Source organism: Paramormyrops kingsleyae, chromosome 15 (genome assembly GCF_048594095.1).
Source record: "Paramormyrops kingsleyae isolate MSU_618 chromosome 15, PKINGS_0.4, whole genome shotgun sequence".
Classification (NCBI taxonomy): domain Eukaryota; kingdom Metazoa; phylum Chordata; class Actinopteri; order Osteoglossiformes; family Mormyridae; genus Paramormyrops; species Paramormyrops kingsleyae.
Genome location: NC_132811.1, coordinates 9,313,344 through 9,334,453, shown reverse-complemented (window position 1 = coordinate 9,334,453; position 21,110 = coordinate 9,313,344). Strand labels below are relative to the sequence as shown.

The 21,110-nt window shown below is 38.2% G+C and overlaps 2 protein-coding genes across 2 annotated transcripts; both read left to right on the top strand.

Annotated features, from left to right (window-relative positions):
- Positions 1 to 64: 64 nt before the first annotated feature.
- Positions 65 to 6,896, top strand: mcoln3b (mucolipin TRP cation channel 3b). Its single transcript, XM_023844198.2, has 12 exons — positions 65 to 226; positions 524 to 691; positions 1,708 to 1,861; positions 2,416 to 2,500; positions 2,726 to 2,822; positions 3,028 to 3,127; positions 4,532 to 4,644; positions 4,805 to 4,954; positions 5,403 to 5,504; positions 5,846 to 5,968; positions 6,041 to 6,247; positions 6,720 to 6,896. Exons 1-12 carry the CDS (start codon positions 65 to 67, stop codon positions 6,849 to 6,851), a joined length of 1,593 nt encoding a protein of 530 aa, XP_023699966.2. The 3' UTR covers positions 6,852 to 6,896.
- Positions 6,897 to 12,301: 5,405 nt separating this feature from the next.
- LOC111860444 (lysophosphatidic acid receptor 3-like) lies at positions 12,302 to 18,195 on the top strand. Its single transcript, XM_023844184.2, has 3 exons — positions 12,302 to 12,455; positions 13,047 to 13,811; positions 16,791 to 18,195. Exons 2-3 carry the CDS (start codon positions 13,073 to 13,075, stop codon positions 17,114 to 17,116), a joined length of 1,065 nt encoding a protein of 354 aa, XP_023699952.1. The 5' UTR covers positions 12,302 to 12,455; positions 13,047 to 13,072; the 3' UTR covers positions 17,117 to 18,195.
- The last annotated feature ends 2,915 nt before the right edge of the window (positions 18,196 to 21,110 follow it).

Here is a 21,110-nt window from a genome sequence, read left to right as displayed (position 1 = left end):
GTCATTTTCACTGTAAGAGACGGACGAGGCAAGACGCACTGCAGCCTATGCGTCAGTAAACACCATGGACGACCACTGTCTGAACTGGGACCAGGCTGCTGTTGAAGCTTTTAGGTGGAAACTGAAATACTTTTTCATGAACCCTTGTGAGAAATACAGAGCCCGGGGACGAAAACCTTGGAAACTCACACTGCAGATTCTTAAAATCGCCATCACTACAATTCAGGTGGGAAGTCCGTAGAATGCGCTGATATTACATTTATAGTGTGGTTTTATGTATTGTTTAAGATACACAACTGGTATAGAAGGTGCAGTTGGTTGTTGGTTATATAGAATATGACGGCTTAATGTTAAGTGTGAGTGTATGAGTGTACGTCCTGCGACGGACTGGATGTTTTCCAGGGTTTACCCCTGCCTAGTGCATTTCGATGTCTGGGAAAGGCTCCAAGCCTCCCCACAACCATGTGTGGATAAGTGGTTAGAAGATTTATGTATAAATATACAATTTTTTCTTTTAATCCAGTTGGTCTCATTTGGACTCAGTAATGAGATGGTGGTCACCTTCAAAGAGGAGAATTTGGTGTCCTTCAAACATATTTTCCTTAAAGGATATTCTGACCGAATCACTGACACTTACACAGTGTATACAAAGGATGATGTCTACGACCACATCTTATTTATAGCAGATCAGGTATGTAGAGAACACATGCAAACAAAGGGGCACGCGTGCGCGCACACACACACACACACGCACACACACACACACACACACACACAGAGAGAGAGAGAGACAGGTATGTCCCCACAATGTGATGAATACCCATTTTTTTTACCTTATGGGGACCAGTTTCCTAAAAATGGAAAAACTCTTGTATTTTGTTTGGCTACTTATGGTTATGGTTAGGGCTGGGTTAGCATTTTTCCCATAGAAATGAATGAGCGGTCCCCAAAAAGATATGATTACACGACTGTTTGTGTGTGTGTGTGTGTGTGTGTGAGAGAGAGAGAGAGAGAGAGAGAGAGAGAGCAGGTATACCTTACTAATTTCCTGGTCCCCATAAGGGAAAACTATTTTATAAAAATCCGTGACTGCAATGAAAAAACTAAAATGCAAAAACTCTTGTACTTTGTTTGGTTACTTATGGTTACTTATGGTTTTAAATTTTGTTGTCATGTGTTATTTCGGGTAATACACTTACTTTGATATTCTGTATTATTCAATCATATGCCAATATGGAAGACTTGCATTACCTTCTCAGCTCTACATTGTGCAGAATATGCACTGAAGAAATTAAACGTAATGAGTATTAAAATCGAGCAGGATGAATTAGTCATTTATAACGGGAAGTTTTTTCTCTGCTCCATGATTTTTCCATTCCAATCTATATTATAAAGTTACAGTCAATAAAGCTGAATATGGGAATGCCTGACTAACATAATGAAATATTCACATATTACATAGGCATATAGATTCTATGCATATGAGTGTATAATATATTCTTTTTAAAATTAGTTTTAGCGGGTTGCTGGTGGAAGGGTTGCCTCACCTTCATCCAGCTACTAACAATACTTCTCAAATACAGATAACTGCCAGGAACATAGAACATTACTGGTTGACTCTAATTTTAATGTAATTATTTCGAATATAATTGATATTGATATTGTTCATTGATACAATAAACGCATGCCATTGTATCCTCTTTACAGTATATGAACTTGCCTAACATCACAGTTGGAAACCACGCTTATGATAAAAATGAAGGAATCTATGCACCACTGTCCGTTTGCCAGGATTTTTATAGAAATGCTAACATTTCGTCTGAAAATGAAACGTTTGACATCGATACGAAAATTGAAACAGGTAAAAAAAATATGTAATAAAATTATCAAGGACCAGGTAAGAAAAAAGTTACTCATGAATCAGGCTAGACAAATATATGTGCTGTTTTTTTGTAAACGCTGACGCCTCAGCAACATTTAAAATCGACGCTTCCACATCACGGGGGTTAGGGGCGCAGCCCCTGGCACTTCAGAAAAACCGCATAGGATGTCCAGAGCACGAGATATGAGAAACATATGAGAAACGCGAGGAACAAAGATCACGGCAAGATATCACATGCGAGGCTGCTCTAAACACGCTTGGTGTCCTACAAACCAGCTTCGCACGTATATTGTGTCCATGTATGAGTCACTTAATGTTATGTGTGTCATCTGCTGGACTTCACAAAATTACCAAAAAAAAAAAATCCCAATTAATTTCTTATGCCGACCCGATATATCAAAACCGCCATGAGGAATTCGCAATGCGACCTTCACAGACAGGTTCCTATTTCAGTTTTGAAGTAAATGCACAGTTTGATAGTTGAATTGTGATGTCTGTTTTATAAAGGTGTTTGTATGATTTGTTTTCAACAGAATGTGCTAAAGTTTATCCAGGAAAGCCTCCAGCAGAAGACATACTGGAAGAATTCCTGAAGAATTTAACTTTGAATTTTAAAAGGTGCTTTTTTTAATATTAAATTGAAAGCTCTGGGAATGCCATTTTAGTTCAGATGAAATATAATGCAAACAGGCTTATATGTAACTGTTTGCTAAATGCATTATTTGCATAAATGAATGCATAAACATTTCACAAGTTGTCACAACTTAGCAGTTATACTATAAAAAAATAGACTCATCCATCAGACCTGCATTAGTTTAGCAGTAACGTTCTTCTGAATTCCAGGCTTCGGTCTGTCAATATTAACTTTACTCTGAAGGCCATAAATCTACAGACCATCGAGCATCACGAGCTTCCTGACTGCTATAACTTTATTGTCATGGTAGGTCATGTTACTTGAATATACCTCGTGGGTCACAAGTAGTGATGCACTGTAAACATCAATAAAGAAGGAAAAAAGTGAGGCTTCATTTAACTTCAAATACAGTGATGATTACTTTTCCTTTGAAAGCTGTATTATCCTGTACTGCAAATTGTACATGAATCCCTTCCATAGAAAACTCTTGTCTCTTGGCTAATTCTAACAGATTACTTTCGACAGCAGAGCTCACAGCGGACAAATAAAAATTAATCTTAAGAATGATGTGGATATGTATCAGTGCAGAGACTGGAGTGTAAAAGGAATGTGTAAGTATTTTTCTTCTTTATTTTAAACTACACTAAGATATATGAACTTTGTTTATATGAAGATCTGTAATTTCCCTTAGTGTGTGATTGTGTGTTAGTGTCTGCACTGTGGACAGGCACCCAAGCCAGGGTGTCCCCTGCTTTGTGCCAGATTCTTCTGGGATTTAGTTCCAGACTCACTGTAAACCCTACACTGGATAGATGGATGGATGGATGGATGGATGGATATTAGGACATGATGAAAATCACAAGCTACTGACATGTCTTTGACTAGAATACTCCCATTAATACCTTATCCTTTTTGTCAGTCATTTTGTTGTCCGTATTGCTGCAGTATTAACTGCCCCACCCTTGATTTTATATATGACTTACAGTGAAAATACTTTGTATCTGGCTTATTATTCAAGGTTAGGTTTTTGTTCTAACATTGAATACAGAGATTTAACGAATGTAAAGAATTTAAAGTCAGAGAATCCGGCCCATGTCATAAATAACATAACTATCAAACGATAATAAAGTTCAGACATGCAGTACCATTCAAACATTTTGGACACACCGAGCGGCCTACCGAGCAGAGCATCACATGACCCGGCCACCTGACCTAAACACAGCAGAAATGGTTTTGGAGGAGTTTGAACAGAGAGCGAAGGAAAAGCGGCCCATGAGTGCTAAGCATATATGTGGGACCTCCTTCAGGACAGCTGGAAGAGCATCCCAGGCGTAGAGGAGACCGTGGGGTCAGCCAGTCCCTGGAGCTTTTGGGGTTAAAGGCCTTTCTCAAGGGCCTGAGGGTGGGATCACTCTGCCCACCATGGGATTTGAACCTTCAACCTTCTGAGTCCCAACTCATAGACCTGGCTCCCCCAAACAAATTATAATTTTTTTTACTAATTTTTTGGCCAGTGCATAATTCCATATATGTTATTTTATAGTCTTGTTGTCTTTATAAATATTCTAAAGTATAGATAGTAGTATAAATAGACCTTTCTGTGGGTGGGTGTCTCCAAACTTCTGACTGCTACTGGTAGCTACACCAAGTACTATGCCGAACACCCAAGCCAGAATATTCTGGTTATCTGTACAACCTGCCACATTCATCACAGAACTGTTTCCTTCCCCTTTTGAAAGTCAAGCACTTCTTTTGCTGTCACATGTTCAGTGGTCTGGTGACTCAGTCATTCAGTCAGCCACTGACTAGCGTATGGTGTGGGTGGCGGACTTTGGCCTCACTACCCACTTCATTACATTGCATTACGTTATTCTACATGTTTTTTTTGCAAGCAGTTATATATATTATATTGTTAATCAGGAGTTCCCACTTTGCTCTGCTTTAAATGTAAAAAACGTGCTTAAACACTAGGGTTTGGCACAGTGCATTCATATATATGTATATGTTTTATTTAGCAGGGAGACACATCCAATACACATTAATCTTTGACTGCATAACCACTGTAGTATGTTTGGCCTCCCTGATTCTGTGTAGCCGTTCAATCATCAGTGGCATTCAGCTGCAATTTGTAAGTATACACAATGTATGAGTGGGACAAGCTTAATAACGATACTGCACATGTGCATTAACATATCCCACTAAATCATAGCTAATAAAAAAATTTTTGGAAATCATATATCATCATATTATATTGAGAGTGAATGATGTCTATTTTCATTTCATGCCAGGAGTGCCTGCATTTTTTCCGGACTTTCCTTGGAAAGAATGTGCCCTGGTCCGACCGGATGGAGTTCGTAAATGGATGGTATATACTGATCATTGTCAGTGATACTCTAACCATTGTTGGAACCATTCTGAAAATAGCAATTCAGACCAAGGTGCGGCCAAAGATAAGCACAGTATTACAGCATTTTACAGCATTTCTATTTCAGAAAGATCTGACGTTCTAGATTTTTTTTTATAGTTTTCAAATATTGAAAATTGCAGTTATTTAGCATTGAATTCAGTTTGGTAAAATTTTAATCATTTGATTAGAGCAAGACTCATTGTATGGTGTTTTTTTTTCCATTTTTATTTGCCATTTTATTTGTTATTATTGAGCCTTAGTCCATGGTAATTTTTCTACAGGGATTGATCATTATACTGCAATATAATCTTGTTTTCTATTTGCTGAAATGCTGTATTTCAGTACTTGCTGATCTATTGAACTATTTTTCAGCTTCATGTGATTGTATAATGAGATTCATTAGTCTTTAATTTGGCAGTTTATAAAATCAGTGTACTCCACATCCTAAATTGGGAACATATTTCTGTTTTTCATTTTAGAATTTAACAAGCTATGATGTCTGTAGTTTTCTGCTGGGGACGGCTACACTGTTTACCTGGGTCGGAGTCATTCGTTACTTAGGCTACTTTAGGAAATATAACGTAAGTGTCCCACATTTTGTAAAGTGACCAGTCTTTGAAATCCCTAATCCTAGATGAGTACTGTACTGCTTGGTGCTAAGGAAAATATCTTCACCATGAAATGCAAGATGACTGACATTAAAAATTAAAGATCATTACAGGTTTTTATACTGCATTCAATCATTGTAACCTTGATTTTCTTATTCTATGGATTAGCATTTGGGATGCAGCCACTCGGATCTTACATATTAGAGACTCAAGTTTGAGACATTACTTTGCATTATGCACTCAATAAATTACAATTACAATAAGCTCTATTTTAATATGTTTTTTTTTTACTTAATTTTGGAACTGTTCTCCAGATCCTTATCCTTACCTTGAGAGCGGCTTTTCCAAACGTGGTCCGTTTCTGCTGCTGTGCCTCCATGATCTACCTTGGTTACTGCTTCTGTGGTTGGATTGTGTTGGGACCTTATCATGAGAAAGTAAGCCTTCTATACATTCCAAAAGCAGAAATGTGCCTCATACTAAACCATGACAAAACACTGCTTTTCTAGTTCCGGACCATGAACACCGTGTCCGAGTGCCTGTTCTCCCTCATCAATGGGGATGACATGTTCACGACATTCAAGAACATGCAACAGAGGAGCACCCTTGTGTGGCTATTCAGCCGGCTATACCTCTACTCCTTTGTGACCATCTTCATCTACACAGTGCTCAGCCTATTCATCACTGTTATCACTGACACATACGAGACTATCAAGGTAACTTTTCATAACTTTTCATCTGTTGCTGATGTTGTTCAAAGTCATGTGATATCAACTGTAGCTACCCACCCAAACTTGGCCATCAGAGTTCCTCAGGATAGTCAAGAAAAGTTTCAAGACCATTTGTCCATGAATACTTTGACTAACTGCTGTCTTCACTGACTGTTCCATTGTTACGATCTCAGCTGACAATGATTGGTGCTCTTTCCTGGATTTTGAACTTATCTGGTCCAGTAGGATCCAAGTTTTTATGGTGTTTTGCCTAGATTTTATGTTCTATCTATGTCTTATATGCCTGTTGCTCCAATGCCAATTGGAGACTGAGCCTAGCAGCACAGGTGCCTAAATTAGCCCCCTGACTGCTGCATTCTGCCTCACTTGTGCATCACTTTGTACAAAAGCATTTAGCAAGTAAATAAATGTAAGTATAATATCTACATTCCAAACTCTCCCCCCCCCCCCCATACAGAAAAGCCAGCAAAGTGGTGTCCCTGAATCAGAACTTCATGCCTTCTTGGCAGATTGTAAAGACCTACCTAATTCAGGAATGTTCAAGCAAGAGGATGTATCATCTCCATGCCTTTCCTGTTGTCCTCGGTAAGTTGTGGAAGTCTGGATTGTAATTGCATAAATCCACAACCCTAATGTCACCTACAAACAATTTTTATGACTCTTTTGTTCTTCACAGTAGATACCTATGCTCTCAGTTAAGACATCAGCATCTTAGTGAAACTAAAGCAATTTTAAATGGTGTGTACATTTAATGCCAGTCTGCAGTCCATTTTCAATAAACCAAAGTCTATTATAATATGTTACATTGTTGTGGGGGAAAAGTTATTCAGATAAATTTCCTGTCTTGTGCACTGAGTTGCAGTGTTGTATGAAGGTCTTCATATGCTCTTGTAATTCTATTTTTTTTTTCGAGACACCCAAGTATTTCAACTATGACATACGCAATAAATGTCCTGTTGCTATGAAAATTGCTTAAAAGTTTCCAGCTTGAAAGTTTTACATAAGAAGCTGCATTGTTTGATGCAGTTGTGCTTTTGTAACTTATTGTGCACCAAATGAGATAACAAGAGGCATTTGATCTCCCTATTTACACCAAATCTTGTAAATATAAATCATAAATTTAACTTGACAAGAATCTTGTTTTCTGTTCAAACAAGGAATAAACAGCTTATTTGGTTGTCTTGCAGGTTTTTCTTGATGTGGTAAAATACTCTCAAATATTATTTCATTCATTTAGTTTGATGTCAAATCCTGCTATGTGAAAGAACAATAATGAAACCCAAGCAAAGCACAATTTTTTTGTATTGGAAGCTTGTTTGCCATTGGTTCATCATTGATGATTTATTGTTATTTCTTGAATTCTAATTTTTCTTTGGACCACATGATTACAACAGCCATTTGTCTGAATCTGAAGGGGACAGAAAGCACAGTTAGAGGATGATTTCATTTAAAATGTGGCTGAGGAATTACTCCCTGCCTTTATTCATCTTGAAAACGTGGATCACAGAAAATTGCATGCTTTGTTCACCAAGTAAATGGCCAGTGGAGGAGCAGTTTCAGCCAAGTCGGGGTAATTTGGCTAGCTGTACAGTGTAATTGGTGGAGTTACATCACTGAGAGCCAAATCTTTACCGTACACAAAACATGCAGCTGAAAACAAGGGACACAACACATGAGAGCAGAGAATACAGGGATATAATTTAGGTATCCCTCGTCTGCCCAAAGAGTGCTCTTCAAAATGAATCACAGATGTCTTCTTCTGAAAGCTGCTACATACTCCATACAAACTTATTATGACTTAGAAACTGTCCTTGAAATTTTTGTGATGCTAGGTTGTGGAATTTAGCTAAGATAACAGTTATTGTGGGGGTGGTGAGTGGCTCTGTGAGTTAGGCCTCTCTGCCCATGAAACGCAGGTCACAAATTTAAATCTCATGTCTGGAACAGACCCTGCTCTCTCAACTGGATAAAAGTATCTACTTTGTACTATTACTACTGTAGATTTTCAATATGATATCAAGATTGCTTCCGTATTGATATTATACACTTTTATTCCACTGGTAAATATTTTGTTCTCATTTCTGTTTTCATAGTTGTAGATTGTCCGTGAAAGATAACAATGACTGTTCCCCCGTTTTAAAGAAAACAATGCCAGAGGGAGTCTGTTCATTTTGTCCTGGAGAAGGTACACAATTCATCAGTCTTCATGTGATTGTTTCCTTCTCACTGAGGCTAACCCACTGTGGTAGAAGCAATGAAATTAGTGGTCATGGAAATGACACACCATGTGATGTGCTGATTACAGGGAGAGGCAGGGTCGCTATGGGAAAATGTTTCTCCTTGTATGTAATGGCCTCACATGAATGAGTAGGTACCCATAAAGGCTGCAATACTGCAGCAACATTTGTGTGAACCATGCAAGTATGTTTTTCATTTGTTGTTTTGATTTTATATTTCTCATAAAAAACAACTTTCAATGAGATAAAATTGTTACTATACTGTGACAGAGTTACATTTAACTTTGAACTCTTAATATTCCATACTAACACAAGTTCTGCTTCATGACAAACTGTATTTTATGGATAAACTGTAGGACTTTTCAGATGAAAATGTTATCACTGACAGTTAAATAGACTAAAATGAATAATAATTATAAATTTAGATACAATGGGAAGGTTAGGGAGCAGGTTGGGGATCATGCACTGGTACAGTGTGTTGCTACACCCAACACACGATGAAACAAGGATCGCGGCTGGTGACCCCCCAGGCCGACGTGCAGTCCTGCCCCACCCTCCGGAAATTGCCATCTATTTGCCGCAGCCAGGTGTTACGTGGGCGTCCCCTTGGCCTGATCCAGCCACTTGGGTCCTCAGCAATGAGGGTCTTTCGAGCCAGATCACTGTCAGGGAAACGCGCCACATGGCCGTAGTGCCGTAACTGACACTCCCTCACAATGCAGGCAATGTCCCTCATTCGGGACTCCTCTAGCAACCACTCATTCGACACAAAGTCAAGCCAGCGGTACCCAAGGATCCTCCGAAGAGACATAGTACTGAAGGAGTCCAGTCTTAGTCTCAGGTCACTGGATAGCATCCATGTTTTGTAGCTATATAGCAAGACAGGGAGCACCAGGACTCTAAAGGCTTGGACCGCTGGCCTCTTTCAAAGATATTGGGAGCGCCATATTGGGAGGGCCACACACTCCTTTCCAGCGACTTCATGATACAATAGTTCAATGGTACAATTGGTAAATTTCTTTAAAATGTTTATCACGCAGACCCACTGAAAACTTTTGGAATCTTTACATGTGCGATATTATTAACATTAACCTTGCTGCATTTTTCATAAAGATTTAACAAATAGTAGTAAACCATAAAGGACAGGGTGCACTCTTTGATGCTACTATGTTACTCCCCTTTAAGGCAACTGAAAGTAAGACCTAATGAAAACACCCAACACTTAAAAAAAACCATCAATTTCAATAACATTCCGAACTCAGCAAGTAGCTATATTTTCCTCATGAATTAGAGCTGATTAGATGGTATCAGTTTAATTCCTTTGATTCTTTACTACTAGATATGCATGTGCTCATGGGCGCCGCTGAGTCTGATCACTTGGGGCTGTAGCCACAAAGTCAATCTTCCTTCAAAAAAAAAAAAACGACGTCAATCCCCAGGTAAACTTGACTTAGCCCCTGGTCTTTTCAATAGCTAGAAACTCTCCTGCTTATCTGTCTCCTATTTTTTGTAGACTTAAAACTGCACATCTAAGAAAGTGATCTTTGTTGATGGTGCAAATAAACACTTAAGAATGTAATGCCACAAATCCGGTTGAGGGTTATTGGAATGTACACACATGCAGTGAGCTGTTCACGCTACATGGGACGCAGAGTTATGAGAGACTACAGAGTCAACTCTTTAGTGCTGAACGGGTTTCAAAGTCACTTGTGCAAATAAAATGCATGTGTTGCTTTTCCCAAGATCCATGATCAAGATAAAATGCATTTTAAAACACAAAGTTTTGTAGATCTCCACCATAGTAGGTATTTTTTTTAGTACATTACAAAAGACTCCAGAAGATTTGTGGTTTTGATTCATGCTGTGTTTAATAACAAGTCCTTGAAGTCATCCTTGAATAAAATGCTTGTTTGTGCATTGTTTTGTGAAGTAACGCATAATATAAATTTTCCTTTAATAAATCTCATTCATGTTTATGGTTCATTGCGGAGGTGCAGTGGTTAGCACTGTTGCCTCATGTCTCTGGGACAAGTGTTCTGTGTGCGGAGTATGCATGTTCTCCCCGTGTTGTGTTCTCTGGGTACCCCACACAAACACTGTTTGTGTTTGTGTGCCCTGCCATAAAATGGTGTCCCATCCTGGGTGTGACCACTATTACACTTATTTCTAGTATATATGAAAATTAAATAGCTTCATACCTATTACACGTAAAACATACTGAAATAAATGAAGAGGGAAATTGCATCGATTCGTGCTTAGAAATATGATCCCGGAGACACTTACAAGAATTGCCTATGGAATCATCCTGTATGGCCAGTACAACCACCATAATGAAGGCCAAACTAAAGCTGTCTTTGTGTAAATTTGCCGATAGCTAACCTGAAACCCAAGTAACTGTCCCCTGGATTAACCAGTTCCCTTGCATTAACCAGTGAGAAGATCATGAGTGTAACAATTCTCGTTAAGCTGAGAATTCTAAAACAACTTGATTTCTAGTGGCAAAGAACCACCATCTAATTAATCACACAATTACATGTACATGTAATTGTGTGATTACATGTAAACATTATTATTAAATAAACCCAATCTTTCAAGTAGATAAGATAAACACAAATCACGTTAATATTTTGGCACCAAGCATTTCATAATTTCAAACACCATTGGCATTCCAACCTGAATTTGATTATTTTCTTAAGTAGAACACTAATTTCTAGCATGTGCTGTTCAATGAAACTTAAAAAAAGCAATTGAAACAGATATCATTTGAGGTGTCTTGCTTCTATTTGTATTTATTAAGTTACGGTGACATTACACTGCATATCCTAACAGGAATCTAAGACACACAAGAAGGAGAGGATTTCTCGAAAGTGTTTGTCTTGTGCATTTACCATAATTCTCTAGCTTTTTGTAACAAACTATCATGTGTCCTGAAATAATCAGCAGACTACTTAATCAAAATAATTGCTAACACTTTAATTGACAGGACACGAATACTTAGTAATAACTCAGCTACTACTGAAGTACAAAAAATTAAGCAATCATGGGCAACTGGGCATACAGTTGCTTCTTGAGATAAAAGATGTGTCATTTCAATAATGATGAACAAATCTGAGATCAGTGTTTCACTTGTGTTATTCGTGATTCGTTCCTTCAGTAGGTCATAAAAGATTCAAAGAATTAACAGATACAGTATATAGTAACTGCTTGAGATAAAACCTGTTTAAAGTTCTGTCCACCTGTCTGTTTGCTTTTGAAAAACTCTTATATAATCTAAATCCATCCATATTCTGTAACTGCTTGTCCTATACAAATTTTCCCATATAAGAAGAAAAACATGAAAAAAAAGTTTTATCGATTTGCATTAAATGACTTGTAGTTCACCATTGCATTCATAATGATTCTCCAAAAGTTACGCTGGCACAAGCCTGTGTAATATTGATCTTATGTTAATTCAACATTAATGAATCATGATTAAGTCCCCCATACAGATGAGTTTCCATATTTGTTTGTATATGAAGTTAACATTAAACAAGAATCATTAACATTCATTGTCTATTTCCCTTCATGTTACTCTCCCGGGGTCTCTGTGGTAGTTCCTATTTGCAAACTTCCCAGTACAATTGTAAATAAAATAAAATAAAATAGGCATACTGTTTTACAGAAACAGGCACCCAGTGATGGAAACTGTGTTTTTTTTTCTTCTTGGGACCAAAACTGGGCATCGGCTTAAAATGTAAATAACAGCGAGAACAAGGTATTGGTCATAAATGACAGTAAAACATGCGCAGAGTAGCAGGAGCGGCACAGTCCGCTGGGTGCGCTTCTCTCTATCAGTCACGCACTTCGAAGTTCCGTCTAAGGCAATGGAGACGTAGCCAGTCCCAAACAGAACCTGAAAGACAGGAACTCAACACCGGAAAAAAATATTTATATGCGAAGTAAAGATAATTAATCAGGTAGGTTCTCTGATTTACGGTCATATAGCCTATTTGGTCGAGCTTTCGAAAGCGATACGTATATATCTATTCGTGACTGTATTCGACTGTATACGAATTTTATTTGCGTAACCCTGGTGGTGTAAAAAGATTGCCGAAGAAGCGATTCTCATGTTTTATTTGCGTATGTTTCTTTCTTTTACCTTTTCCACGTAAACTGTGAAACATACAGCGAAGTAGCAGCGGTCCACATTAGATAGTTTACAGAGATCATTTTTACATCCTTGTGAACTTTGTACTTGGCACCCAGTCCGACGTTTTATTCCCCACAGTCAGACACGTTTTCCAGGCAAACGACATGCAACTAAATTATATTATTAATAACCATTTACGATCTGTATCAAATCACGTTAAATATATTAAAGTAATATAATTCATCTTGTTTTCTGTATTTGTATATGCCATTCAAACTCGTATGGTAATGTGTGAAATCGGTGCATTCAATTTTGCAGATACACCGGTATGTACATCACAGTGAGAATTAATTTGCAATTAAATATTACAATATAGATAATTACGCTTTCTTCATATAATATTTTCTGTATTTCTCAGTCATCTTCTGTAGGATCTGATGCAAGATGAGCAACCAGACTGAATGCCACTTTGACCAGTCTATGGACTATTTCTACAAAAACAGAAACCAGACAGGAGACTGGGATTCTTCACAAGTTGTCCTTGTCCAGATCGTTGGATCAGTCTTTTGCTGTTTTATCCTTCTGTCCAACGCCATGGTCATTGCTGCTGTGATTACTAACAAGAGGTTTCATTATCCATTTTACTACCTGCTTGCCAACCTTGCAGCCTCGGACTTTCTCGCTGGTATAGCTTATGTCTACCTCATGTTCAACACAGGTGGAGTCTCTAGAAAGCTCACCATTCCCATGTATTTTGTTCGCCAAGCCTTGCTGGATACGAGCCTCTCAGCTTCCCTAGCTAACCTGCTGGTTATTGCACTGGAGCGCTACATATCAGTCCTGAACTGGAAGGTCCACAGTAACCTTACCAAGCGGCGAGTCACTCTACTCATCGTGCTGGTCTGGGCGCTCTCCATATTTATGGGTGCCGTTCCCAGCCTTGGCTGGAATTGTATCTGCAATCTGGACACATGCTCCACACTCGCCCCGATATACAGCAGGAGTTACCTGGTATTCTGGTCTGTGTCTAATCTGTTGCTGTTTCTAATTATGGTAGCAATCTACCTGAGGATTTACATTTATGTCAAGAGAAAAACTTCGGTTCTATCCAAACACACGAAAGGGTCTCTAAACCGCAAGAGGACGCCAATCAAGCTCATAAAGACTGTGATGCTGGTGCTAGGTGAGTCGCATTGTTACTTCTCCTGTTTGAAATGTACCCAGATGTAATCGTAGTTTTTAAAAGAGTATTTGTAACCCAGCACTTTCAGCAAGTATGGAGAAGTTGGGTTGGGGTCAAAAATTTTTCGAGTTTGGTGCAGGCACCTAGCTGGTTTGCAAGCAGCTATTATAGTATTGCACACATGACAATGAGAACACGCATCCACAAAAGAGAAATAATTCTATGGTGCAAGGAAAAATAAATAAATTCTGATCTCAGACAGGTACATCACTGATCTGTTCTTCTGGATTCTGTATGACTGCTGAGAACAGGATGAGTTTGAAAGTACTGTGTCAGTGTTATTGAGTGGAGATCAGGGTTTGAATGAATATTGTAAGAGTTTTGACTAACTATTATTTTTTTTTTGCTGAGGCTGGTCCAGGGTAATATGAAAAGCAATGCATGTGCAATGTAACTCACTTATCCATGAAATTAAACTAGCATCTTCATTTTTTTTTCTTTGGCACTGAAGAAATTCATTGCTCAAGAAGATATGAGATAAGTCATATAAGTTATGATTTAAAGTTATTTGATCAGTGTTATAGGTGGTCAGTATAGATTCAGTTGTGCTCTCAGTTTAAGATGCCCTGGGGTAGCTGTGTGAGTTGCAGAGAAAAGGCTCCACATCCCTACAGAGGGCCTGGTCTGCATCATTAGAAACTTCTGTGAAACTTTCAACAACGAAAGAAGTCAAACCTAGAAGTGCAGTATTTGTATAGTACAAATTTTCATATATAATAATAAACATTAAAAAAAATAAACAGACATGTTCTCATGGTATTCAATGTTCTGAAATGTACTGTGTGAACTCTTACATATTATTTTAGGGTATCCTGGAGTTTTAATAATAGTGCATGGGATTACGTCCTAAGGATGAAAAATATGTAACTTATAAGAATCCTATTAACCCTAAACATCTGTTAATTGCGAATTAAGGGATGAGTTCTGTTTAATCCCTTGTTGCATAAGATGTAACATGCAGTGAGAAATAAACCTGAAACTGTGCGAAAAAACAGGTCGAGTGACTTTTGTGAATAGGTTTTTTTTTTTCCCACATGCTCTGTCTTCCAAGTAGTAATTTTTTTCCTCATAGTTAAGTTTTAGTTGGGTGCACATGATAGATTAGCCCAAGATGAGTGGAACAACAATATGAGTATTAGTCCACGCCCTCATCATAGCAAATCTGTACAGGTTTGACGAGTTTGATTTGATGATATTAGCTGTCCTTCTTAAGTTCTTATAAGTATTACTGTAAAGAGTTTAGAATGTACCTTTAAGAGCGGCATTCATTGTGTTTTGTTTAGTTTAGCGTTTAAGGGTCAGCTCAGATGTCTTGCATTCTGTGGCTGTGGCGTCTCTCTGGTGTGTCACCCGCAAGATAAGAGAAATATGAAGGAGCTGCCGTGGTACATTATTCATCTGAACCTGCAGTGTAATTTTCTAACACAAGGGTGGTGTTTACAAAGACAAGCTGGCAAACAGAAAATAGTAGGTGTATATTTGTGTGACTTCTTGTCTTGGGAGTAGGCAGTTTAGGTTGTCATTTGAGCTTTCCAAAAACTACATTTGATATGTCACAAGATGGGATCCCTTTTTCAGTGCAATTTTTGTATCTGGAATAGCTTTCATTTACTAAACCAGTCCTGGCACAATTTTTGTGATATATGAAAAATTTTGTCTTTTTTTTCATCTTTTAAATTTGTGGGTGAAGCTCAATGGCAGAAGGTGGATCAAATTGTTTACCGCTTATCCACACTTTATTATTTTGAAGTGTACTCAGGCTTGTGCTTTAATTCATATTTGTGCACATAATACAGTTTCAGTCAGGTGGGTAACACCACAATCCTTTTGACATTTTAGAGACAAGTTTGCTTTGCTTTCAAGTTGATGTTGCATAGTTTATAATGATAGTAGATGAATTATTCTGAATGAAGTGAATGTTAAATTTTAATGAAAGTCTAAAAAGAAACCATAGCACGCATAATATCATTTTAGCTATATGCACCTATATGCTCTTCTTTCAGTTGCATCATAGGAGGTTAAAATGTGGGAGGTGTTCATGGGAGACGTTTAATTAAAACTTAAATGAATATGACATGGATGCTTTGTCACCGTATGATGTCATTTTTTTGCATACCATTTGCTGTTGTAATACATCTTGAATGAAACTCCTTGTGCCTTTGACCAAGGCCCATTTTAACAAGGATTAAATGAATCAGTGTGTCCACATTTTGGGGACATACTATGTGCCACAGGGGAGCTAATGAATACAGAGAGACATTGTCACTTGCAAAGTTGTCTCCAAGTGTACTTGAATTTCAACATAAAAAAAAACCTTTTCGGTGTCAATACAAATGTAGGTTGTGCTGTAAGGAAGGGAGTGTTTTTGCCTTTCACAGATCAGTCATGTTTTCTTCCTGTGCAAATTGTGCACAGCAGACAGCCAAGCAGACAAGCTCCTACATGTGCTGTTTGAGTCAAAGTGTTTATCGTCTGTAGGCGGGTTTCTGTCTCTGCAGGTTTGGCTGCGGCAATAAGCAGCATGTTTGAAAAATGAATGGAACTAATACAGTACATTGTGACAAGTGAAACTGAATACAAGTTAATGCAGTCATTTGAATCTTTCTGTTATTTTATGTCTGTGTTTTTCTTCTTTCAGAGGGAATTTTCAGTGAAATACAGGTCATTGTATATTGTAAACATTATTTTATTCCTTATTGATACTTTTTCTGACTGAAATCCCTAGGAAAAACATCCGGGGTGGGGGTTGCTAGGGACATGTACAGCATTTGCTACTTTTTTATATTCTAAAGGTTCGAATCATTAGTGCCAGTACCGTAATATAATATAATCTTTAAACCTCGCACTGAAAATTGTTTCTACCATCCTATCTCTGAGTATCTCTCTATCAGCATGTCAACATGTGGTTGTGTCTTCTAGGAGCGTTTGTGGTCTGCTGGACCCCAGGGCTGGTGCTGCTTCTGTTGGACGGTCTGGACTGCGAAAAGTGTGGGGTGCTGTTCTTCAAACGCTGGTTGCTCCTCTTGGCCGTGCTCAATTCCGTCATGAATCCCATCATCTACTCCTACAAGGATGAGGAAATGTGGACGACTTTCAAGAATCTCCTGCGTTGCGTATGCAATGGGACCCGGAGGCAAAGGTCCTCTCGGGTTAACTCCCGGGCCCTGAGCTCCAAGGAGGAGCAAGGCAGCACTCCCTGCACCTCTGATGACAAGGTTTCCAGTAAGGAAATTCTCCAGGCATGAGTTCAACTCGCAACTGGTTTACAGGGAAGAAGAAGGGAATGTGACATGCAGATTGTTAGTGAGGACAAAGAGGTTCACAGTTCTGCAGGTGTTCAGTGTAATATTTAAATCTTACAAATCAGATGTAAGTGTCTAATTCAATATGTGTTGTTCTCGGTTTTCGGTTCAAATGAATAAAAGAGTTATATAAATTCTATTTTGATATCAAAATTTTGTACAGAATTTTACCTTTTTTATTACGTTTTTTTGACGCAGTAGATTTTGATCTTTGATTAATTCATTTTTAATTTCAATTGTTTTAATGTATTTTTGTTAAAAATGTCTTCTTTAGAAGAAACATAAACTACTGTTAGGTGCTAATGAATCTGTATCACTAAATTTGATAACGTTTAGTGCAGAAGGAAAATTCGAGTAGATTTAGCACCATGGAATACTCTGTATCAAAAACTGAACATTTCATTTAGTTATAATATTACATTAATGCTTTTTAAATCTTTTGATATCAGAATGCACTTTTTACTGTAAATAGATAAATAATTGTTGGATGATACTATTATCTAAATGACTGCCATGGTCAATTGTTTGTATAGACTGACATGTTTCAGAAGGCTAGGTTGCTGAATACACAAACAATAACTTTAACAATACTGACAACAATGCCAGGTGATTTGATCACACTTCTCTTTGCCGGATATAGCACTGCAATGCTGAGTGAATTCAAGTCAATTTTGTAATTGGAAAATGGGGGGGCTTTTTTTCTTCAGTCTAAATTCCATATTGCTTTTCACTATATTGTTGTATTTTTCTTGATTTATCAGCATTCCATAATTGTATGTTATATTCAGATAGATATCAATTACCTGCTACACTGCAAGAATGAGAAGCCAAAGTTGATAGATATATATTTATGAATATTCCTAAAATAGTAATTGTTTGGTTATATAAATTTGAAACACATAATGGTAAATATATACATGATAAAGTGGACCTGTTGTCATGGTTTAGGGATAGCATGCACATTTGTCACTGTAAGCGCATGTGCTTGACAAGATGTTACAAATATATGAGGTTGAATCTTACGTGTAATTGTGATGTTTATCTTTGCGAGAATTTAGAAGTTTCTGATTTCTGCTGAGGTTTTTCTAAAACTAAGGCTGTGAAATGTATGATTCTGCCCTCCAGAATAACAGTGGATCTGCTGGAAATATTACTGCTAATCGCAGGAATTTAATGGCTTTATCCTCCTGAGACCCAAGGAAAAAAGTGTCCTTCAATTTTAGGTTATTTGTCTTTGGAGGAAATAAGACATTTTACAATTTTTATTTTTAATTTGACAGCATGTCCTCTTTAGTGTACAACAGGAATAAATATGTTTCCTTACATCAGTGAAAAGATAGATGCAAAAACAACATGTCCACTACAATGGACATAAATGAATGGGTGGGGTCTCAGGAGGTTATTACTCCTGGCTAAAACTATGTAATTATGAAATTTTCTCAGTGGATAATATTGTCATAATAATAATATGGTCTGTTTTCATGTGTATCGTAATTATGATTTTCCTATCGCAAACGGAGATTCCGTCTTTATTTTTTTTGACAATTCCATCTGTTAAACTTAATTATAAGCCAATCAGGAAGCTTTGTTTGAGGGGACACGAAGGCTCAGTCAGCAGCATTAGTGCTCTATACATCTAGCACTGCTGAATTTAATTCTGTGTGTATGAAATGTGCAGGTTCTTGCCTGTTCCTTTGGGTTTTCCCTGGATAGACTGGTTTTCCCCCACAGTCTCATGATGTTTGGTTTTGGCAGATTTATGTCTCTCTCACTTACTATGCAATTGGATGCTCCCTGTCCTATGCTTCCTATCTATGGTTCACTCTAACTCTGCATTGGATACATGGCTATGAGAAACGGATGGATGGATGGATGGATGATAAACATTTCCTGAAAATGCTAATGTATTGGTATTGGTACTGGTGCTTTTTGATACCATGTTAGAATAGAATAGAATAGAATAGTGATACTTTATTAATGCCAGAGGGGAAATTTTCTTTTCACCTACTGCATCTTGGTCTCTATGAGACACACATGCAGGTAAGAGCAAGCATGGGGGTGACAGTGCAGGCATGGGGGTGACAGTGCAGGCATGGGGGGGTTCATAGTGCAGGCATGGGGGTCGTAGTGCAGGCATGGAGGTGACAGTGCAGGCATGGGGGTGACAGTGCAGGCATGGGGGTGACAGTGCAGGCATGGGGGGTCACAGTGCAGGCATGGGGGTCGTAGTGCAGGCATGGGGGGTCACAGTGCAGGCATGGGGGGTCGCAGTGCAGGCATGGGGGTGACAATGCAGGCATGGGGTCACAGTGCAGGCATGGGGGTCACAGTGTAGGCATGAGGGTCACAGTGTAGGCATGAGGGTTGCAGTGCAGGCATGGGGGTCACAGTGCAGGCATGGGGGTCACAGTGTAGGCATGAGGGTTGCAGTGCAGGCATGGGGGTCACAGTGCAGGCATGGGGGTCACAGTGTAGGCATGAGGGTTGCAGTGCAGGCATGGGGGTTGCAATGCAGGGTCAGGCAGTGTGTAGCACCCCTGCTGCTGGGGCATTAGGGCCGTGCTCAAGGGTACACAGACATAAGGCCGTGGCTCGAACCAGCAACCTAATGATCACATGGGTCTGAGCCAATACAACTTTCTTGATTCTTATACAAATTATTTTCTTAGTTATTAACTAGATCAACTATATTGTGAGTTGTACCAGTATACCTGACCTGTGCATGTGACACATAAAGTTACCCAGTAATTAGGGGATGATAAAAACTGGCATTACGGTAATAATAATAATAATAATAACAATAATAATAATAATAATGTTGCAGACCCATAAGAACAATTGTGATACATACCATTGCACTGCAAACTTTTATCATTGCCTGATTTTCATTGTTTTTCATATTCTTTCACACAACATATATATTTCTTAAATTGAAACTAAAAAGGCAGCAGCATGTAACAAAAAGCAAACAGTAGTCATATTTACTGGATATATGTTCTAGGAAATGTGGCTTGTTCCTGTTAGCCTGCCGGCCTGCTACACGGTTCACTGCAACATCAAATACTTGTAAAAAGAAAGCAAACAAGGAACTTGCCAGATTTTTGTCTAAGATTTCATGTCAACCAATTGCACTTTGGTAATATCAAAACAATGTCACAGTTACAGGCTTTTTTAATGCCGCATTTAAGTATTCTTTACACCGTATCAGTTGCAGTCTCACAGAAGTGTCTTGCCTGTCACTATACCGTCTCTCATGTCCACGGTTACTTATTTCAGAACATATTATAACAGATCACAGCAACTTACTAATGCTGGCACTTTGTAGCTTTTCCATGCATAAAGCTTGACCTAACACAATAAGTTGACAGAGGGCTGTGCAATCTGATGAACAATCAATCCTGTGTTAAAAGCAGAAACACACATTTTCCATATGATTTACACCTGTCAATCTCAGATCATCTACACAAGGAAAGCATTTAGAATCACCTGACAAAAGCAGAAGTGAGTTACAAAAGAACCAGCAGTAACAATTATTCTTGGAAGAACTATCTGTGTAGGAACTATCTGTGTTTTTGGGACTAACCTGCAACAACTCTGCACATGAAAACAGTTCAATTACTGCAGACCGTCTCTTCTGGTTACAAAACCAGAAATCCATGTAAGACTATGACATGACTTTATCATTGCCAATAATGATATTTAATCCTTGGATTTTGTCATCACTCTGCTGATTTTGCTCAGTATTAAAGAGATTTAATACTGATTATTTATTATTACTTTGAAAACTGGAACACTCCTTTCTGCTCAAATTTTAGATGGCATGTCAAAAGCCTTGTACTGTATGTTGCACAATTAATTCACTAGACAATTATTTACTATATGTATGTTGCCATTGTTTTTGCATTATAATGCTGCAATGGAGGCAAACAGGGCTAAA

Coding starts and splice junctions, on each gene's coding strand:
- mcoln3b (XM_023844198.2), top strand. CDS start 65: ATGGACGACCACTGTCTGAACTGGGACCAGGCTGCTGTTGAAGCTTTT. Junction 692..1,707: donor TCTTATTTATAGCAGATCAG/GTATGTAGAGAA, acceptor TCCTCTTTACAG/TATATGAACTTGCCTAACAT. Junction 5,505..5,845: donor GCTACTTTAGGAAATATAAC/GTAAGTGTCCCA, acceptor ACTGTTCTCCAG/ATCCTTATCCTTACCTTGAG.
- LOC111860444 (XM_023844184.2), top strand. CDS start 13,073: ATGAGCAACCAGACTGAATGCCACTTTGACCAGTCTATGGACTATTTC. Junction 13,812..16,790: donor GACTGTGATGCTGGTGCTAG/GTGAGTCGCATT, acceptor TGTGTCTTCTAG/GAGCGTTTGTGGTCTGCTGG.